This window comes from Aphelocoma coerulescens, chromosome 5, assembly GCF_041296385.1.
Source record: "Aphelocoma coerulescens isolate FSJ_1873_10779 chromosome 5, UR_Acoe_1.0, whole genome shotgun sequence".
NCBI lineage: Eukaryota > Metazoa > Chordata > Aves > Passeriformes > Corvidae > Aphelocoma > Aphelocoma coerulescens.
In genome coordinates, this window is record NC_091019.1 from 62,821,734 (window position 1) to 62,842,537 (window position 20,804).

Below are 20,804 nucleotides of genomic sequence, written 5' to 3' on the forward strand. Positions count from 1 at the left end.
TTCTTTAAGTGTGACATCAAGGCTGTGTTTGAACCTCTGCAACCTCTCCCATATCTCAAACCCTCCTGGGGCTTTGTTCCTGCACTGCTCATGCTCTGCATGGCTTTGGATGGGATGACAGAGGAGTATCACAGGAGAGACTGGTTCCCATCTGAACACTTGTGCATTCTCCACCTTCTGCATGTGCATTAGCAATTGAATTCACCAGGAAAACATGCTTCCAACCATTGAGCAGCACTTCTGCATCTTCCCAGCCGCTGCTGCTGAGACACAGCCCTGCCTGCTGTATTTCCATCCAGCTTTACCTTCCTGCCATCTCCCTGCATCTCCGGCTTATTCCTCTGGCCACAGGACACAGCCCAACCAGCTAAGTTCATTAAAGCCATTTCTGCTGCAGCCAGGCCTTCTGGAGATCCAATCCCAGAGACTTTGGGAATGGACCAGAATTGGGAAACATAACCAATTTTTTTAACAAGGATCTGTATCTTCAAATTGCACATAAATTTAATGAGGATAAATTGTGCAGGCACTCAGACTCTGATGCACAGTACTGATATTTTTTGTGCCTGGACTCTCAGGAGGATGAGTCTCTGTCAGCCCAGCTGCTCTAAGAGGCAATTGAGTAAAGTCAAATTGCAGATGGACCAAAGTCTTTTGTTTTTACCTCTCATAAAAGTGATGCCTCCAGTGCCATCTTATAAAATTCACCAATGTCCTGTTTCATAAACTTCCAGGTGAATAAGGCTGCACAATTTAGCCAGTAAAATCTAGCAGCTGAAGAGAAGGAACATAAAAAAAAAAGGATAGTTGGAAGATTGTTGCACGAGTCCTGTCAAACAGTGTTTAGCTCCTGCATCTCTGCTCATGGGTGTCCCCAGGCACCTCCCAGGGAGAGGGACAGATGCTTTTCAAAGCAGGCTAAGTGCACCTGATGGTCAAATGGCATGGGGCTGGGGGACAGGGTCCTGTGGGGAAAGGTGGGTAGAAATGGCTTTGTGCATCTCCATGTGCTACCACTTCATATGGAGTCATGACAGTGGCTCCAACTGGAGTTAGAGCAGCCTTGAGGCAGGGTTAGGTCAGCCTCCAGCAGCCCTAAGGGGAAGAAACAGGAGGTGATGCTTTCTCAGATTCAATCCCTGCCTTCCTTGGTCTCCTACCCAAGAAGGGATGGGTAGTTTTTACAAATTCTGGGTTCTTCCTCCTCTAACTGGTTAAATGATTCCCAGCTGATGCTTATAGCGAGAGGCAGAGCAGCTGTAATGTGCAGGGAACTGGACACAGCAGCTTATTTTACTGATTCAAGCACATAGATGACCCTGGGAGAAGGTTCAGCCTCAAATCAGCACATTTCTGCCTTAAGCTAATCCCCTCCCTGCCTGGTGTCTCCCACTGCAGCAATATCCAGCCCTGCTGGTGAGGATGCACAGAGCATTCCTCCTGCCTCCCTGCTCCCTCCAGCAGCACGTCTGCTCCAGCCAAGGTCCCCACACCTCATGTGGAACAGAAATAACATCAGGCTGGTGCTCCTGAACCTGTTTCATGCTATCATCCAGCAGACTGGCATGGCCATGGTGCAAGGAGCTGCTGCCTTGGTGTGGGCAGCAGGACCTGCACAGCAGCTCACGTGTTCACCACGCTCCTCTGCATTTGTGCACATGTTGTTCCTCACGCTCTTTGCTGCTCCAGACTGGAAAAGCTCCTTCCCTGCAGGAAGACAGGTAAAATTCCATACAGGGAGGCCACCACCTCCTCATTCACTCCCAAACATCCTCCTCTTCGGGGCTGTGTGAGCGTCTGAGAATAGCTCCTTGCCACAGCCTCCTCTGCAGGAACAGCGTTATTTATTCATAGGCGTTGGGTTTGCTCCGATAGTCTTTCTGAATTTATTCTAAAAAGAGATCTGCCTTGTGCCTGGGAACTGCCTGGCCCTTCCTCCAAAATGGAAGTGAGAAAAGCTCCTTGTGTGTTTTTTGTGCATGGTTAAAAATAGCGTCCCAGAACTGTATGTTGGATAAATATGAATGAGGGAAGAACAAACGTAGTAACCTTCAGAGTCTACAAATGGACAGGTATGTGTGTCTGTCCTAGAGCTTCTAAAATTTCTTTTCTCACTCATTTCATACTCCAGTCTCTACTTTCTTCTCTACCTTTCTTTGTCCTTTGTTCCCATGGCTTTGTTATAATTCTTCTGCATCGTTCTTTTTTTCATTTGACTCTTAACTCTGCTCTGCCTATTTCTCTCCCTTCCCATCAGTGTCCTTCCCCACCTCTGCTTTCCATCCTGACCCTCCACACCTCATCTTTTTCTTCTTTCCCAATACTTCTCCCTGTTCTTAGGCAATGCTCCCTGTTCTCCCTCTTGTCTCCTCATCCTTTTTTGCTCTGGGGACTCTCGATCCCCAAAGACAGCCCTGACCTGGGTCGCCAGCACAGCCTTTGGCTCAGGAACAGGGATGGCAGCCAAAGGGAGGTGTTTCATTGCATCCTGGATGTGCAGACAGAAATATCTCACTGAAAGGGCTGTTTACACTTGTCATCTTGGTCAGAATCAGACATAAAATCCTTAAGCCTGTATCTGATGTGTTTAAATGGATGAAAACGTTAGAAATGAAGAGTCTGCCCATATGTTGTGAGTGTCTTACAGTGACAGACCTGAATGTTTATCCACATGAAGGCCCTTTCACACTACGAAACAGTGTTAAATGGCTTCAGGGTAAGTGGATTCAAGCCAGAGAGGGTATAAATAGACTGCTGGAAATGCTCTTCATGCTGTCTCCCATCCTCAACTTCTCTCATCTCTTCCATTTCCAGTTTTTAAAGGAAAAAAATGTTGGTTGTTGTCTCTGAGAAGTTTCAGGTCAGTCTGGGAGCTGTGTGGGCCTCAGCAGCTCTTTTTGTGTTACAACCCCATGGCTGATGGGAGCATCTGCCAGGCTCGTGGGCTGTAAGGAAAGAGCCTGAGCCATGTGGCATTTGGATAAGAAAGCATCAGATGCTATTTAAAACTTCTTGAAATCCCTAACTTATTGTGGAAAGCCATTGCCTAATTAATTAGTTGTCTTTAACCTCTGAAAGACAGTTTTCCTCTTGGAAGAGGAATTTAAAGGAAGGATGTAGTTGCTTCTGTTTTAGAGCATGGGCAGCCTCGTTCTTCCTCCATTCAGTGCCCTCCATCCTCAGTTCTGTACTAACTTAATTTCATGTGTGCTAAGGAATGTGCACTGTTCTAACATTCAGCATCAGGAAAAAAAGTGTTTATTGCTCTTCTTAGTGAAAAGGAAGTGTTCAAAAAGCTCTACTGAAAAATTAAACCTCTGCAGGGTTATATTATACATTCTTGTGAAAAAAGGAGGGAAAAAGGTCTGAATTCTAACATGTTTGCTTGGGCTACCAAAAATACTCATTGCCTGCATTTAAATTAAAGCACATTTTGTTCACTTCAGGAAACTTTGCTGTGAAGAGGCAGCTTTGGACAAGTTGGGCCTTTGGAAGTGGGGTTCCTTCTGCTTTTCGCCCTCCACAGCTCAGTGCCACAACTGATAGCACTGAGGGAAGACAGGACATGGTTAATCCACTGCCTGGATCAACTGGTGTTGGGAGAGATGGAGAATGGAAAGCCATTCAGGCAAAGATGTCTCTTGCCCCTGCTGCACAACTCCTTCCAATAGATGGGATTTGGGAACTGCAATTTATATTAATACTCAATAGGATGTTGCTATAGCAACTGTATGATGTGGTGAATAATTTCATGGGCTTAAATCCAAAATGCTGGGAGCTAAGATGGGTCTGAGCATGATTTAGGACTTTGGTCGTGTGGGTTCTGTGCTGGAATGATTGGACTTGGGGAAAATTTAGAGTAGAAGATAAAAGATGCTTCTCTGAAGGAAGCTGGACCCTGTTAGGTGCAGCTGGGGTGGGATAGTGAAAATTAAGGACACCCTCCAGAGTGCCCCTTATGCACCAATTTGCACATGCTGCCATGAGGGACCCTGGTGCACAGCAGTTCCCTTTCGGTATCAGGAGTTTGCTGTAAACCAGATCTGACATTTAGCTTCAGGTTAAATTAAATTGATTTGACCTAGAATGATTTTTATTGGTTTGTTTTTGTTTCACGTTAAAAAAAAAAGAAAATCTGTTACAGCTCTGTTCCAAGCAGAATTACTTCCCTTTAATTTTCTCTCCTGCCAAACTGAAGAGTCTCTTATTTGCCCAGTTTTCATCTGCAGTGCTAATTTACAAGAGGCAAAATTGCCCTGTTCATGGTGGTGCCAGAAAAAGACATCTGGAACCCTGTCAAAGGGCAGAACTGGAATTCGTTCTCTCATCCAGATGTGCTGTAATGGGGAGATGGTGGCACCCCTGTGCTCCCTGTTACACTCCTCTGCCCTTTTCCCTCAAGAAGTATACCTTGTCATGTAGCCTAATTTTGTATCTTAACTTCAAGCCACTTTTTCTCCCATCCTCTAAAACTGTGACTAATTCCCTCCCTTCAGTTATACCTTGAGAGTATTTATAGACTGTGATCCTGTTCTCCCCCTCCCTTCTCCCTACTGTACAATATAAATTTATCTGTTATTCCCTCCTCCAGACTGGTCCCAGATGTCCTGCCCTCCAGTGCTTGTGCCATCAGCATCTTCTGTAGCTTCTCTGCATCTTTCTGTTCTTGTCCTAAGCAGGGAAAACAAACCACAGAAATGCCCAGCTCCTGGATTTTCTGTGCTTAAGGACAAGGTACAAACAAATAATGGAGGTCTCTTCTCCCTGCCCTGTGCACCCCTGTCAGGGACTTTCTGTTTTACATTGCAGGGTTAGTCCATGAGCTCTTACTTATTTTATTTCTGTCCATGGGCTGGCTCTGGCCTCCTTTAGTGCCCTGCTGTTGTGATGGGGCTGCAGCACTGCACACACACTCCCACTCCTGAGGGGAATATGCTGCATCCCTGAGCACAGAGTTACCCACTGATGTGTTCACACCACCCTGGCTGAGGTTTTTAACACAATGAATGATTACCAGTATCTGGTACTGCATGTAAAGACCTCGCTCCAGGACATCTTAGTGTCTTAATTCCCCTGTTATCACTTTAGCCATCTGACTGATTTCCTGTATCTACATTATGAGTTGATTACCAGAGAAAACCAAATTTCAAAATTACAGGAGAAAATGAAGTTTCCCACACTCAATATTTTTCCTTTTCTTCCTAAAGCCAATATTATAGCCAAGAAGGCTATTAGACTTAGTTTTTTAATTTTTTTTTTTTTAAGCACAAGCCAGAGGCTGGATGTGACTGAGCAATATGTGCTGGCAGCACAAAAAGTCCACTCTGTCCCAGGCTCCATCAAAACCAGTGTGGGCACCAGGCTGAGGGAGGCGATTCTGCCCCTCTGCTCCACTCTGGTGAGACCCCACCTGGAAAGCTGCATCCAGCTGTGCAGTCCTCAGCACAGGAAGGACACTGAACTCTTGGAGTGAGTCCAGAGGAGGCCACTGAGATGCTCCAAGGGTTGGAGTTGCTCTGCTCTGGAGAGCTGAGAGAGCTGGGGGTGTTCAGCCTGGAGAAGAGAAGGCTCTGAGGTGACCTAATTGAAGCTCTTTAGTACCTCAAAGGGCTACAGGAGAGCAGGAGAGGGGCTGTTTCCAAGGGCATGGAGTGACAGGACCTGGGGGAAATGGCTTCCCACTGAAAGAGGGTGAAGTTAGATTGGAGATTAGGAACAATCTCTTGGCTCTGAGGCTGCTGAGGCCCTGGCCCACGCTGCCCACAGAAGCTGTGGCTGCCCCATCCCTGGCAGTGTTCCAGGCCAGCTTGGATGGGGCTTGGAGCAACCTGGCGTAGGGGAAGGTGTCCCTGCCCTTGGCAGGGTGTTGGAACAAGATGATCTATAAGGTCTCTTCCAACCCAGCCCATTCTCTGATTCTAATGCCTAAGCTTAGCTAGTAGTGATGCTCTTCCAAATGCCCCCTGGCTCACTGACTGTGGTAGACACTAAAAATGGGCTGTTCCCAGAAGACAAACTGCTTCACTTACCCTGAAGTTTTCTGGATCTCCTATATCTTTGAAAACAGCTCAGAAAAAAACCTGCTTGCCATATTTTCATATTCTCTTTGGACATTTTTATCATTGTGGCACAAACCTGTGGGTGAATCAGCAATATCTGCAGAGATGTCCTGTCCAGAACTTGTTCCAGAAGCTGCTCTCTCCTCAGCTGAAGTGCTGTATCTGGTGTATCTGCTGGGATGGGAAGGTTCTTCTTGTTGGTCATCACAGATGCAATTTTGGCTGTTGTGTAGCTGTTTTCTAAAAGTAGCTTGTGCTAGAGCCTGAAGCAGGAGAGCTGCTCTAGACATCATGTATTGATCCTCAAGCAAGAACACCTCCACAGATTGCATCTGAGAGTTACTTCTGTAACTACTCTCAAAAATTTTCAGTTGTTCAGCATCTGAAACCTTCCTGGGCTGAACTGGGAGCCCTTTCAGTGCCTTCTGCCTCTTCTAAGGCCAGGATAGCATCAGGTTGGGAGTCTTGGGTGTTCCAGTGGGGGAAGGGACATTCTTTGGAGGAAAACAGACCTCCCTGTGATTGAAAATCTAAGTTTTCATTGCAGCTTTTCCTAGAAATCCTGCAGTAGGTGTGGGTGAGGCAGCAGAGCTGTCGGCACACGGATGGGAGGACAGGCAGAGCAACAGGAGAGCTCTCTGCTCCTGCCTTTCCCTGCAGCTCTCACAGGCACTTGACCCTTCTCATGCACTCTGAGAGAGCTGCATGAGGTATCAGGACCCGTGTAATTATCCCCAGCCTTTCCCTCCTGGAGCCAAGCCCCAGCTGTGCCCCTGAGCGCCCGGAGAAGCTCCCGACAGGAAGGTTGATCCTGGAGCTGCTGTGGAGCTGCTGCCCCCCTCCTGCTTTAATAACACACAGAATGTTATTATGCTTTAATAACATTCCAGCAAATGGTTGGTTTGAATCGACGTTGCTCTGCCACAACCTCGAAAGCTTTCAGGAGTGCAGAGTCTGCTGCCATTAACTCTGCAGAAGGCTGTGATTTAGCCACCAGCCTTGGCTGTGGGAGCTGGGCCCCCCTGCAAGGAAGTGAGGAAGGAGCAGGAGCATCTCCTGGGCTCTCAGGGAGGGGGACAGTCAAACTGACCTGTGTTCCTTGAAATCTTAATTATGCCTCCACTCAAACCACAGACTTGAAACTTTCTGGCTGCTCTCCTGGGTGGGTGAATAGTTTTGGTGTCATGTATATGCAGTAAAGAGAGGAAAAGGCTTGTGGTTGTATTGGTTCTTCACTAACGTAGAGTGAAGGGTGGGACAGGTCTAAAAAACATCCTCCAGGGGAGGGAGATGTCTGGGCAGGATTTTCCTGTCTCTGCATGGAGTGAACTCATCTGTCACAGGAGAAGAGACGCAGTGGCAGGAAGGAAAGGAGAGACCTTGAAGGCAAGGACGTTTTTGACATTAGTTATAGCACGTATGGCCCCATCCTCCTCGAGCAGAAGCTGGAGCCAGCAGGTTGATGCTGATTGATGACTGCAGTGGCTCTGCCCCAAATTCTGCACTACTTTGAGAGGCTTAACTTTTAATATACTTTTGAAAACTTTCTGATTGACTTTCAGATGCATCCTTGGTGGCACCACCTTCTAGAAACAGAGAAATCACTTAATGTGCAAGGAAACCCCATTAGCACTTGGATCAGTCTGCTGCCTCACCTGCCTCTGCAGAACCTCCCCATTTCTCTTTTTTTCTTTAAATATTTTCTGATATGATATGTTCTGGATCCTACTCAATGCTCTACAGGGTCTTTTGTCCTAATGTTTCTGTTGCTGCCAGTAAAGGTAGACACCAGGACTCATCACACCTGGTCATCTGGCCTTTCTGGAGCAGGTCATGTTGAGGTGGGAAAACCTTGGGTGGAAAAGAGAGCTTGATGGTGATTTTTGACATTTTTCTGTGTCTGTTTGCATCAGCCTGGCACTGCTGTGTCCTCACTGACCTAGATTTCCCTGCTGTCCCCTGGGCATTAGATTTGATCTTGATTTATGGCCAGTAATGCCTTGTCTTCAGACTCTATTTGTTGGCTCCCAGGGCGTCGTACTTCTTTGCCTGGTGACAGTTTTATGCAGGTGTAACTCTTGTGCCTTTGGTGGAGTCACTCCTGATTTACCCCAGCCTGACAGCTGGTTTTCCCCCTGAATTACTGTGCCTGACACATCACTGTAGGTGTTAGGCATTGTCACAAAATTAATTTTTCTCTCGAGAGCCCTCAGTGATTTCAGCTGAACTTCTTTGTAATTGTCGCTCTGTCTCCCTGGAAGATTCATGCTGCTGGAGTGGCTTCAGCCTTGGGAGATGGGGAGCCAAGCCCAAGTGCAAGACAGCCCTTTTTGCTTTTTCTCTAATTTTTTGATAGCTGGATTTCTATGAGATGTTGTGGTCAGGTATGAGTGGCATAGAGAGAACACTGCAGTCCCTCCAGATGTGCAACAGATTCTTACTAAAAACCTTGTATTTCAGCAAAGCTCTTCTCCAACACTGGGTTTTCCCTCCCTGTGGAAGAGCCTGAAGCTGCAGGGCAGTGATTTCTGTCCCGGGTTTGTCTCAGCATCAAAAGCAGCTGGCATTGGCATTTTTCCCTTTTCCAGGCTGGGTTGGAATCTGAAGCTCCGTGGCTGGGGATTGACTTGGAGCAAACGTGAGAAGCTGAATTTACAAGGAACTGGGACACAGCAAAGGTGTGGGGCTGGATGGGCTGAAGGTGCCTGGGACAGGGCATTCCAGGGATGGAATCTGGCCAGGAGAGAAGGTGGTTCTGCAGGGGAGATTGGAGGACAACCTGCTCTGAATTTGAAGCATGACTGTCAGTGCTCTGGAGCAGTCTGGGGGTAAAAACAGTGAGCAGTTGAATTTCCTGAATCATGCTGGAGATGGGATTTAGGCATTTTAAAAGATGAATGAGACTTAACCAAACACATCCAGATTTTGTGAGATACTTTGGAGTCTATTGCTCTAAAGGGAGTTGGGTCCCATTTCGGGTAATGAAAAAGCGTGATTTAGGTGCTAATTCACTTAGTGGAGTATTTTTGTCATGGGGCTCAGTGAAGTTTTAACATTCCAGGGAAAATATGACTACAGTGAAATAAGAAAGAATTAATCTTATAAGTGGGCTTTAATTATCCTCAGGAAATTGCATTTGATGGTATTTTAGGTAGTATCTTGGTGTCATTGAAACCTATCAACCAGTCATGTTACTATCACTGGAGTGAAAAAGCCTTTTTTACCTGAACCAGATTTTTGCTAACTCACTAAATTATATATATATATTTATATTTTTTTAAAATAATGCTGCACATCTAGCAGCATTTGCAAATTTGTGCAGGTTTCAAATCATTTTTCTGCTTTCTCAGGCCTCCTTTTAAAATGCCCTGGATTTTTCATGCTCTCCAGAGTACTGTGGAAGGCTGTCACAGACCTTATGCCAGGGTTTTCCTGCCAGGTCAAATTGGAGCTCTCTGAGACCATTTATTGAAGCAGAAAGCCCCGAGGTCACACGGGGGTGGGAAGTGCTGAATCATTTACGATGGGTTCACTTTGCACACTGATGGTTGGCTTTGGGGCACCTGCTCAGCATCCCCTGCTGTTGCTGCCTGTTCCGAGCTTCCCTTCCCCCTCCCCAGGACACTTGCTCTGCCATGTGCTCTGAACCCCTTTGTTCCAAGCGCGGGCAAAACCAAATGTAACTCAAACTCTTCAGCAGTGTCTGATTGGCCGCTCACCCCGGGGCCACCCCCAGTCCTCCCCTTTCCTCTTTTCTGAATAAAAGAGAGGACCAAGGGGGGACCCGCCCTCCGTGGCTTTGCAGCCCTTTCTGCGAACGTCTTGTTGCCTGTTTCTGTTTGAAAGCTTCTAATTGTGGAAATTAGGCAAACCAAAAGCTATATTTCTCCCTCTCTGCTTCTGCTGATGGTATCAGCTTTGCAGCTCGTACATTTATCGCTTTCAGAGCTACTGAAATGTTGGATTGCCTGTGCTACCTCTCTAGACTGCCCAAGGCTTCCTAAGGCATTGAACTACGAGCCTAGCTGGTAAAAAGCTGTGAGTGTATCTCCACATCTGGCGCCCAAGGTGGGGCTCAAACCCCCGACCCTGAGATTAAGAGTCTCACCCTGCCAGGTGCTGTGAGCTCTGTGGATGTCCATGGGAGCTGAGGATATTCAGCAACACCAAACCAAGCTCTGCTCCTCTGTTTGACTTGGCTTGGTCTGGGGGGCACCACGACACACACAGTGGCTACTCAGCAGCAGCAAAAAGATGAACCCTGGTATCTTTTTGGAGAGGCAGTGATAGGGAAACAGTAGCTGCTGTGGTGCAGAATCTGTGGCCAAAACCAAGATGCTGTTAATATCCTGCTGGGACTGAGCAGACCTGTCTTAATCTTATTAAAAGCTCAGCAGTGTTTCCTACACATCTGTCCCACAAATGGGGCTGTAGCACTCTACAGCAGAGCCAGGACCTGATCCATGCCTGCCCAGGTGTTGGAAGAAACCAGAAGCTGGCTGGGGCAAAAGGAAAAGCCCCCAGGCAGGGGGGGAGAGAACCATAACCTGATGGTGACCTGCCACCAGCTGCTGAGGGGAGTTTCTCAACCAGGCAAATGGAGGCTGCCAAAAGTGTGAGGGCCTCCAAGGGCTGGATCCTGAAAGAGATTTGTCCCCTGCTCCAGCCTCTGTGCTTACAAGAAGGTGGGGAATTGATAAAGGTTGCTGATCCTCAGCAGCCAAGGTTTTTGGGAGCTGGGATCCCGGCTGACCCCCATTCCCCCATATATTTATCATGTAGAGGACTGAGATTGGGTATCCCTGGATCTGGAAGCTGCAATGCCTGTTTACAATAGACAGCTAAAGCTGTGGAAAAGTGATGAAACTCCAACTGGGAGGCTGTAGTAACTCAGAGCCTCTACAAAATGACCTGGAGGAGAGGTTTTACATGCACCAAAGGTTTTCATTAACTTGTTTAAATGTAGGACTCACTTCCATCTTGGGGGGGGGGGGGGAATCAGAAGCCATTCCAGTGAAATCAATGAAGTAATCAGAGTGTCAATAGGATTAAGCCTGTTTTATCCACACTGTCCTTTTGCCCTCCTGCCTGTGCAGGAGACAGCACCTGCCATGGCAACATTTCCTCTCCTTGCTGCAGGATCTCAATGGGAAGGATGAATAACTTGCACAGCTGAGGCACCGACTCACTCCTGTCCCCAGCAGCTGAGGCACAGACTGTCAGCTGCTGGAGACAGCGGGAAGCAGCCTTCTTGCTGCTCTGTGTTTCCCTAACACAGTCAGGACCATGCGGAGAACCAGGGGGAAGGAATAATAGAATAGGATCGTGTATCCTCCCGATACATTCGGTTTTCTCGTAGCATCTATTGTGCAAATGAATCCCCAAACGGCTCTCGGGGTGTGGCCGTTCACGTCTGACAACGTGATTTGTGGAGATGTATCTTTGTTACAGACAGGATTATGAGAGTTCTGGAGGAAAGGAAGTTACTAACCTGTGAAGTAGTTTTGGGAATCCTGCGCTAAAACAAAGAGCACCATCTGCTGGCAGCTGGGGAATAGCTGGCATTGCTTCCAGGGATGCACGCTCCGTTGCAGCTCTCCTGCAGGCAGCTTGCTGCTTTCTGTCTAGCCTAGAGCATCTGGAGGTGGGGTAGCTCAGGGCTGACAGCTGGCTCTGGCCATGGAGAAAGGCTAATCCAGGGGACACTGGAAGCTGATCCAGGGGTGTTATCCACAGCACAGTGATGCCTCTTCTTGGCACTAGAATTCTCAGGCATTTGGGTTTTGAGCTCTACTCGAGTTGATACACAGCTGCTAAAGTACTCTCGAGTTTTGTTTGGGTATTGAAATGTTTGGGGTTAGGAAATTCACGCTGAAGGGTCTTGCAGAATTGAGAGCATGACTCCCAAGTGGTACACTCAAATATCCCTGAGGGTGGCCAGACTATTTTGGAGCATCATGTGATTTCTGTTGGAGTTGAGAGATGTCTCTGCCACTCATGCAAGCTGCCCTTGTCACTGCCAGAAAGGTACAGCTCAAGGACGTTCGGAAATCTGGAGCTTTCCTGAGGTTTGGGTTGAATCTGAAATCAAGCAGAGAGGAAAAAGCAGCTTGGTCTGGATCCAAGAAAATGGTGTGCTTTGAATTTGGAGACAGACTTGGGACTGCTGGTCTGTCTGGGTAGGGTAAAGAGGTGTAGAAAAGTGATGTAACACTGAATATCTGTATAAAGATGTGTAGGGATACAGATGAGAATACGGTAAGATACTATGAGTTTTTAAAAGGAAGGTAACTGAGTTGGGGAACTAAAAAAGGAAAAAATGAGACATCATGTATCAGGGTCAAAAAATAGGAAAAATTATTTCCATTTTTTTTTTCTCCTTTCTTAAGTGTAAGTGAGGAATAAAAAAGAAGCCAAGGTCAAGCAAAGGCTTTTTACTGTGGCTGATGACAAAATTGTAAATTTGGTACAGAGAAAAAAGGCAGGACTGTTTAATGGCTACTTCTGTTGTGTATTTGGAAGAAAGTAGGACAATACATTTTCCTAATGGTCGTGGCTGAGTGATAGAAATGAAGGAGAGGCTGGAATGTAAACTGCTTATGTGGGACTGCGAAACAGAGAGGGCCCCCAGCTGGGGTCTGATCTCCAGATACAGATGTTTAGGTGATGACAGCTCCTGGGCAATGGGACTCTCCTGCACCACTATCAAATGCCATGGAATGCCACCATGGCTCCCACAGCCTTGCTATGAAATCGGCCTTTCAAGGAGAGAGAGAAATTATAAAATAAAAAGCTTGGCAAAGTTTCACACTACTTCCTTGAGCCTTTAAGAGAATACAAGATATGATTTTAAGAGCCAGGCTTTAGTCTCAGTGCTGAAAGTAAGCTGCTGCATATCCCTGAGCTCTGAGGTGGCTTCGAGGGTCCTGGATCAGAGTGGAGTTGCTGGTCTGGAAAATGCTCATTGCTTAGCTTTGGCCTCTTTATCTAAAATCTCTGGGTGACACCTGAAGGGCTGAGGTACTGGGAGTGACCTGTGGCCTGAGAGACCCTCTAGCATCATTTGAGGCCAGTCAAATGAGAGTACTCCCCTCGTTATCATCTTTAATTGATGAATTACAGCAGGTCAGTGAGTCCAAATGGGACAAGCTGGACCTTGTTGCCGTGGGAGAGAGCTGGGAAGACCCTGCTTCAGGGAGGTCACAGCTCTGCAGCACTGGGACAGCCAGTAATGACTCCTGAAGCTCAATATCCAAAGCAAAAAGTCAGAGCCAACTATTTAAAAGACTTACAGGAATTTGCTGGAAGCTGCTTGCTTCTGCTTTTGTCTGAAAAGATTGCTGAAACCTTGATTCTTCCAGTTGCAACCAAAGAGATTTTCTCTTCTCTGCACAGCTTCAGGCTGTAAAAACTGCATCACCTAATTAAAGATTGGTTCTCCCCTCTCTTCTTCTGAAAAATTAGTAGTTTTGACCAAATCAGTGATTTGCAATAAATACAGAACCTCACATTGAGGGGTTGCCACGTGTTCTGGGGAACTGAAATTTCATGTCACAGAATCATGGAATGGTTTGAGTTGAAAGGGACCTTAAAGATCATCTTGTTCCCAACCTCCTGCCGTGGTCAGGGACATCTTCCACTAGACCAGGTCCCTCAAATATTAGTCTGTCTGTGCCAGTGAAGATCACCAGAGCTGCATGTGAATCTTGACAGGCTAATATGAAATAAGGTTATTTTATTGGAAGTTGAACACAATATTCTGGAGTGATCAATTTTAATAAGGCCAAGAATACTCTAGTTGGGGGGAAAAAAGACTCATTTTTATTTAAATCAGGTCTTTTTCTTGTCCGTGATCCTCAGCTAACTTTTTGTTCCCTCTTCCAGTATGCTGCAGCAGTGCAGCTTGCCTTGATCCAAATTGGTCTTCAGCTGCCTTTCTTAAATTAAGAACTACTCTGCATGGAACCAATGATTTCTTAATTATTTCCTGTCTCAATTGCTACATGGCTCTAAACCCAGTTCTGTAGGAGAGGGTTTCTGAAGCATTCACTTATTCTGAGCAAACAAAACAGTCATTTTCCAATATTTTTTTCCCTTTGCAGTTGATGAAAACACATGTAACTTGCTGAGCATCTCAGCTGTGCTGGAGTGATTGAATCAGACCCATTACTTCTTAGCTGGTTGCAGGAAGTGAAATTATTTCCCGAGGGCTCGGGTTACGAGACAGCACAACTGCTGCTCTCAGGAACTGAATAGCTTTCCTTCACCTGAATTGGCAGGCAGGTTTTTGGGTAGCTTTGAGTGAAATCCAGATTTAAAAAACCCCAACCTTTGTAACAAGGGTAAATTCAGACCTGATACTGTCATCTGTTACCAGTGCTATTCAAGGCTTCTCCTTCCCACGGGTATTGAACCAAATAAACTTAAAGTCAGAGAGGGCATTGCTTAATCATCAAGCTCTGAATACACCATTCTTCAGCAAAAATCTGCTCAGCTATTATCAGTTTCCATGTCTTTAAGAGCCAGCCTAATAGCTGATAGATTCACACTTCCCAAATGAGAGGCAGTTTTAGCAATGGCTTTAAATCATTCCCAGTGGAAATAGGGAGTTACATTAAATCCTATTAATTAGGCAATTTCAGCTGTCTTCAGTGCTTTTGACTCTGCTGTCGCCTTGAGAGTTGGGATCTCCATATGTCCTGCTAATGTGAACCCTCCCCTTGCTCAAATGTGCTCACATACCCTGTAACTCTAACTCTCTCTCCTCCTCAACCCCAGTAGGAAATGCATTTTCTGTTTTCATTTTCATTTGCAAAACTGCTGCAGGAAAAGAAAAGAAAAGGTTTATGTTTGACAGTAATTCCATTCTACATCAGCTCTTGTGTTAACATCTGCTACAGTACCAGGTTTGTACTATTTGAAAATGTGATGTTTGTCTCAATGACTATTTCAGGGTTATTTTTCTTTCTGCTGAGGAATAACCTAAAGAACAGGGTGATATTTTCCCAGCATCTCTTTATCACCATGGCTCTCCTGTGAGCTGCCCTGGCTTGCTGTAACTCCTGCAATGAAGCACCTGACACAAATGCATTAAAAACCCTTTCACTGCTCTATTGATCAGCATTGCTAAGAGCTGCAAATGCTTGTGCATCTGGCTCCCATGTACTGTGGACAAAGCACAAATGAAAGCTGTGAACAGCATCTGTGAATATTGGTTTGGCAGTAGCTTCAATCTCCTTTGACTCTGTTTGTGCTCCCTCACTCCTAGCAATAGTGGGATGTTTGTAGGAATGGGTTTTTGCCCACTGATGGTGTTGTGACAGTGTATTCCTCATGAGCAGAAAGTATTCCACAGACATCTTGAGCTGGTCCACAGCCACTCAGAATCAGTGGGACTTTTCTAGTGGATTCAGTGGGCTTTGGATCAGGTCCAGGAGGCACTGAGGAAGCATTTAATGAAAGAGCAGCCCTGAAACCCCGTGATTTAGACAGCCACTCACCCAGCACAAATAGTAAATTACAAACAGCAGATACTGGCAGCAACAGGCATGAAAAGTCTGTAGTCAGCAATTCACAGCCTGAAATATGTTGGCGTAAACAATGCATCAGATAATTCCAGCTAACCAACACATTTGTGAAAATCCAAGCCTGTTTATGGGTAATTTTCAAAAAGGAGAGTTCAGCAAGAAGAGCATTTGCAAGGAATAGAACCTTTCCCTTTTTGCTTACTGCTCATTTAGAAATGTGTTCTGGGTGTGAGCTGTCCTTGCAAGGAACTGGATGACCTCAGGTAGAACCTGGGTGCTGGACAGCCCAGTTTATCCCTTATTCTGCTTTGGTTTTGCTGTGGTTTTCCATTTAGGCTTCATTCTCACATAGCTTTACTGTTGGGACTGAGTTATTTGGAGGATAGGAGCTGCCTGCAGCAAGTTACAAAAGCATCTTGCAGACCTGAGTGAGCTGGCAGGAAAATAGTGAAATGTAGAGTAGGTAAAGTTGCATAGATAGAGAGAGAGAAATAAGCCCCAGGTTCACATGTCTAGGAAAAATCTCCACAGTGACCCTCACCACTCTGAGGCAAGAGCTTGCCTTGATGATAAATGTTTCTATGAAAAGTTCTATGCAGCGCTGCACGGCAGTGAGAACACCCAGCTGAAGGCTGGGAAGGACTGGGAATGGATGATTTTCCACCTGCTGGCTGCAGCACCCCTTGCTCTGTGCTGTCCTGTGGCAAAGGCTGCTACAAATCTCTGGCTGAGGGGATGGAGCTGCTGCCTTTGTGGTGTGTGCAGGAGCAGAATGGCAGGGAGGACTGGTGGGTAGCAGCACCACCCAAAGTAAGGGAGGATGGGGACACAAGAGCAGGTAGCACAGGTAGGCTGAAAAGCAAGGAGATGCACTTTTGGGTTGCTTTCCCTCTGTGTTAACAGGTTTGCCCTTGTAATAGGAGGGGCATGTTGTTCCCACCCTGGAGGTGATCCAGGAATAAGAAGTTGCTTGCAGGACATCACAACACTGAACAATGCAAAAATACAATGAGGGAAATGATCATTCTGTCTTTTTGCAGGGCTTGGGTGTGTGTGTGTGTGTGTGTGTGTCAAATCCAGTGAGGCTGTGCGGTAAAATAAAGCCTTCAGCTACAGCATTGAAGTATTAGAGGGGGGAAAATACTCCTTCAGGGCTCACTAAATGGGCTGCACATGCCTGATGCATGGAGGGCTGTGGGGAAAAGCATTTGTGATGGTGTTTAGAGGTGGTATCATTCTCTCTGTGCACGGAGAAAGGAAATAACTCAAATGCAAGCAGCTCAGGTGCTTTCGGACTGACATTTCCCAGCTTCTGGCTTTGCTGCAGCAGCAATGTCCCTTTAGTATTACAGTGAAGTCTGCACGGTGTGTGGTAGCCCAGGCACGTGTGGAGCAGGTCGGGAGCCCCACGTCCCTTGCAAGTGATGAACAGAGGTGGGAGAAAGCCAGGCAGACCCTGAGATGCTTCAGCACACGAGGGGTTAACAGGCTACGCCCTCCCATGGGCACCAGCTCCTACAGACATTGGCTTTGTTCCTCCTCATCCCATTCCCTCGGCCCCTATAGAAATCCGTCTCTCCCACCTCCCTCAGGGGGGATCTCGCTGCTGCCGTCGTTGCGCTGTGCTTTGTATTAACGCTGCAGAGAGAGAGTGGCCGCTGTTTCTAATTTAATTAGCGTCATCCCCAGGAACTGAGAGCGTGGCAGAGGGAATCAGAGGCAGCGTATGAAAATGATGCATGGGTTTAACCACCTTCATGCCGGCGTGATTTCTAGATGATGCACACGGGCTTACAGCTTTCTGAATGTGTGGAAATCACTGCATGAGGATGTTTAGTTTCTGCCGTGGTGTTTCACAAATTTAGAGTGGCTACTCTTAAGAGAAAACGTGACCTAAATCTGCTTGCCAACTTTCCCTCTCAATTTTTGTCCAGCAGAATTTTTTACTTAATGAAAATTTCCTTTGTATGAAACTTTTCTACGTATTTAAAAAAAAAAAATTGGTTTTGTATTGGACATTAGATTTCTTTTAAGGATATTGGATGCTGAGCCCCTGGGTTGTACTGTGAGGGATGTTGTGAGGTTGCAATCACAGGAAGTTTTTGTTCACAGGCTGGGCAAACATTGGCCAGGAGCGCTTAGTTGCTATCAGGATCCTTATAGATACTTAAAGATAGAACAGCAGCTGGAAGCCTTGTGTGACAGATGTGCCACTTTGATGCCCAAAGGTATAGAAAGAGGCAGCCCCCAAGAGCTTGCGAGTAAGGTCAAGTCTGGTTCACAAACCAAATCTAAAATCAGCAGGGAGTGAGTGTGGCTTTGCAGAAAGCTTGATGCATACAGCTATTTGTCTCTTACTGTGCCTCGTTTTTCTGTGTTTGCTTCAGGTGTCACAGGCTCATCACATCTCTTTGACTACGGCTCCACTGCCAACGGAGGGGACAACTCCTTCTACACCTCTCTGATCTCTGATGTCCACTACACCACCCCGCGGGACTCCACCTACTTCACGGGCATCTATCAGCAGGAAAATACTCCTATTTCCTGTTCAGGCAGCACGGAGGGGTTTAACACTCTGGGGCATCCTGTTCAAGACGTGACTGGGTTTGAGTCCCGTGGCTTGTTTAGCTCAGACTCGGGAATAGAGATGACTCCTGCAGAGTCTGCTGAAGTTGACAAAACCTTAGCAGATCCCATGAAAGTAGAAGCTTATAAATACATGGACATAAGTAGATCAGAAGAAATAAAGTACCAAGGGAAACATGACTCTGACTCAGAAGACGAGAGCCCAGGCCTTAGTGATAAGTACCGGGGAACACCCGCAGGGTCCAGCCAGGCCGCTGAACCTCCGCGGACGCCTTCCGAGAGCACCAAGGCAGCCAAGGAGCAAGACCTGCCGGAAGACAGAAAGTTTGGGGGTCAGCACAGCCCCTCTGTGGCTACAACCCCCGTCAAGATCACACTCACTGAGACAGAAAGCACCAAGGAAGCTGCCAGCAAAGAGCCGAGCCCGACTCAGCCAGACCCTGGCCTGAAGCCGAGCCATGAGGTGGTGCCAATGGTGACGGTGTCGGAGCCGGAGGATGACAGCCCAGGGTCTGTCACACCACCCTCCTCTGGCACAGGTAATTCTGGTGTTGGTGCAGGGCACTGGGGGTTTTGCTATTTAGAAAGTGGCTGCAATTGTAGCCCTGCACATTGGAGAATTACTATGGATTTTTGGGGTGATGGGGTGTGAGAGGACACTGGCAAGTCTCCATGGCTGGAGGTGTTTGTGCTCTGCTCTGGCACCAGTTTGTGTAGCCAAAGTGAAGGGGGATGCAAACTGTGCTCCCCCATCACAACACACTGCTCAGGATGGGCTGCCCTTGCTGTATGGAAAGGGATCCAGGCCTGCTGAGAGTCCTCAGGGATCTCTCCTGGAGGGGAAGCACTGTGCCTGTGGGCATCACTGGGGGTATCTTCATTTAGGCCATGGTTTGAGCTGGATCCTGCTGGTTTGGAGGTTTCTTGGTCACCTTGGCTGTCCAGATTCCCCGAGGGAAATGAGGTGTGTGAGATCAGGGCAATGCAAGTGACTGGGTTCATATTTTAAAAATTTTAATGGTTGGCTTAACACCTCTTTGCCTCGGTAGAAATAAGATGAAATTGTTAAAAATCAGTGCTGTTTTCATGTGAAAGTGCTGCTTTTATAAAGTGCTGAGGAGGGAAATGCTGTCACCTCACTTGCAAAGGGGCCTGGAGGGACAAAGGGCCAGTCTCTTTAAAAGACTCCCGATTTCTATTGGAGGGCACCAAAATCCCATGGTTATACATTTTCTTATTGTCTGATTACTGCAGTAGTGCATAATGTCTATTCCTCATTTTCCCTATCTTACACTGCTAAAATATGAAAGTAGCAAAGTGCTTTAAAAAGGAATAAAGTTCTGTGACAAGAAACAGAATTTTTAGTCTTAAAATTAAATTTCAATGTCCTGGATCAAAACCCTTTAACAATGAACATTTGACAGTGAACATCCCCAAGCTGAAATTTCCACTGCTTTAAAGTCATTTAGAAGTATTAAAAAAAAAAAAAAAAAAGATGGAATTTCCTTAAAATGACAGTCTGTCACCTACACTAATACCTCCCCCTAGAGAAATATTTGGTTCCTACAGAAAAGTGAGGGAGCATTTGTACACTTCCACGCAGAAAAAGGAGATTGAGTGCACCACAGCTGTGAATTTATTCTGCCTGCATCAGTGTCATAGGTTAGCAGAAACTTTAGATAATGAATAGACTTTAGAGCCACATTTTTCTTCTTTTGTTTAACTGAGTGAAATCACACACTACTCCTGAGACATGCCACTGTTCATCGATTTACACTTTTTGCTACAAGGTAATTAAGGACTTCAGGCACTGTTACTTATTCAGTCCTGGTGACTGTTCAAGGCTGCCTTGGGGACACTCAGTATCTGTATCCCATCAAAACTCCTTATCCATCGTGTTAAGGAGAGAAGGTGGCATCTTCCTCTAGAGGCTGGCTCCCAAGGGGTGTTTCCTCTGGATTTTCCCCCCTTTCCAGCAGCTGGGGATGTTCCATGCCCAGACCCCGCATTCATACGCTAAGAAGAAATTTAAAACCTGCCCTTGCTATTCCCACCCAATGACCCAGCAAAGCCGTGGCTCCTAGGTGCCCCTCAAGCATTCTGGCAAAGCTGCCAGTCACCCCCTGCTTGGATCAAGACTTTTGAAAACGTTTTGCTTTTAATTTCTGGCCCTCATCTTCTGGGGAAGGAAGATATGATCTGTCTCTGTGCTGCGCTGGCGCTGAAAGGCCACGGGTATTATCCACTTCCCAGTGCCAGCAGTAAATGTGACACCCTGCTGCTGGCCACAAAGGACTGTTTTATTCACAAGGTGAGTGCCAGGGCTGAGAGTTACACACTGCCAGCACAGGGAGGAGCAGGGTGAAGCCCAGGGACGGCGCGTTGCTGCGCTACAAGGGCTGGAAGTCACATGCCTGTTTGGACTCCTGCCAGATTCAGTCATGGCTCAGGGAGAAAATGCTCTCATGGGGTGATGCAGTAGAGCAGTGTGGTTCACTCAGCTTCCTGCAGCCAGAGGAGAAGGATGCACAAACTCCCAATGCACCAGAAACTTCCCAGCATCCAGACAGGAGTGCTTTGTAACAGCGCCAGCACCTTAATCCTGTCTGCATCCACAATCTGGGGTGCAGAA

General features: G+C 46.7%; 1 protein-coding gene across 2 annotated transcripts in view; it reads left to right on the plus strand.

Moving 5' to 3' along the window:
- The window catches only part of RTN1 (reticulon 1), a 117,573-nt gene that overhangs the window by 48,237 nt on the left and 48,532 nt on the right, over positions 1-20,804 (plus strand). For both annotated transcript variants that reach the window (XM_069018519.1, XM_069018520.1), the window contains exon 2: positions 17,974-18,711. In XM_069018519.1, the coding sequence (XP_068874620.1) occupies positions 17,974-18,711 (738 nt within the window). The remainder of the gene's footprint in view (positions 1-17,973; positions 18,712-20,804) is intronic.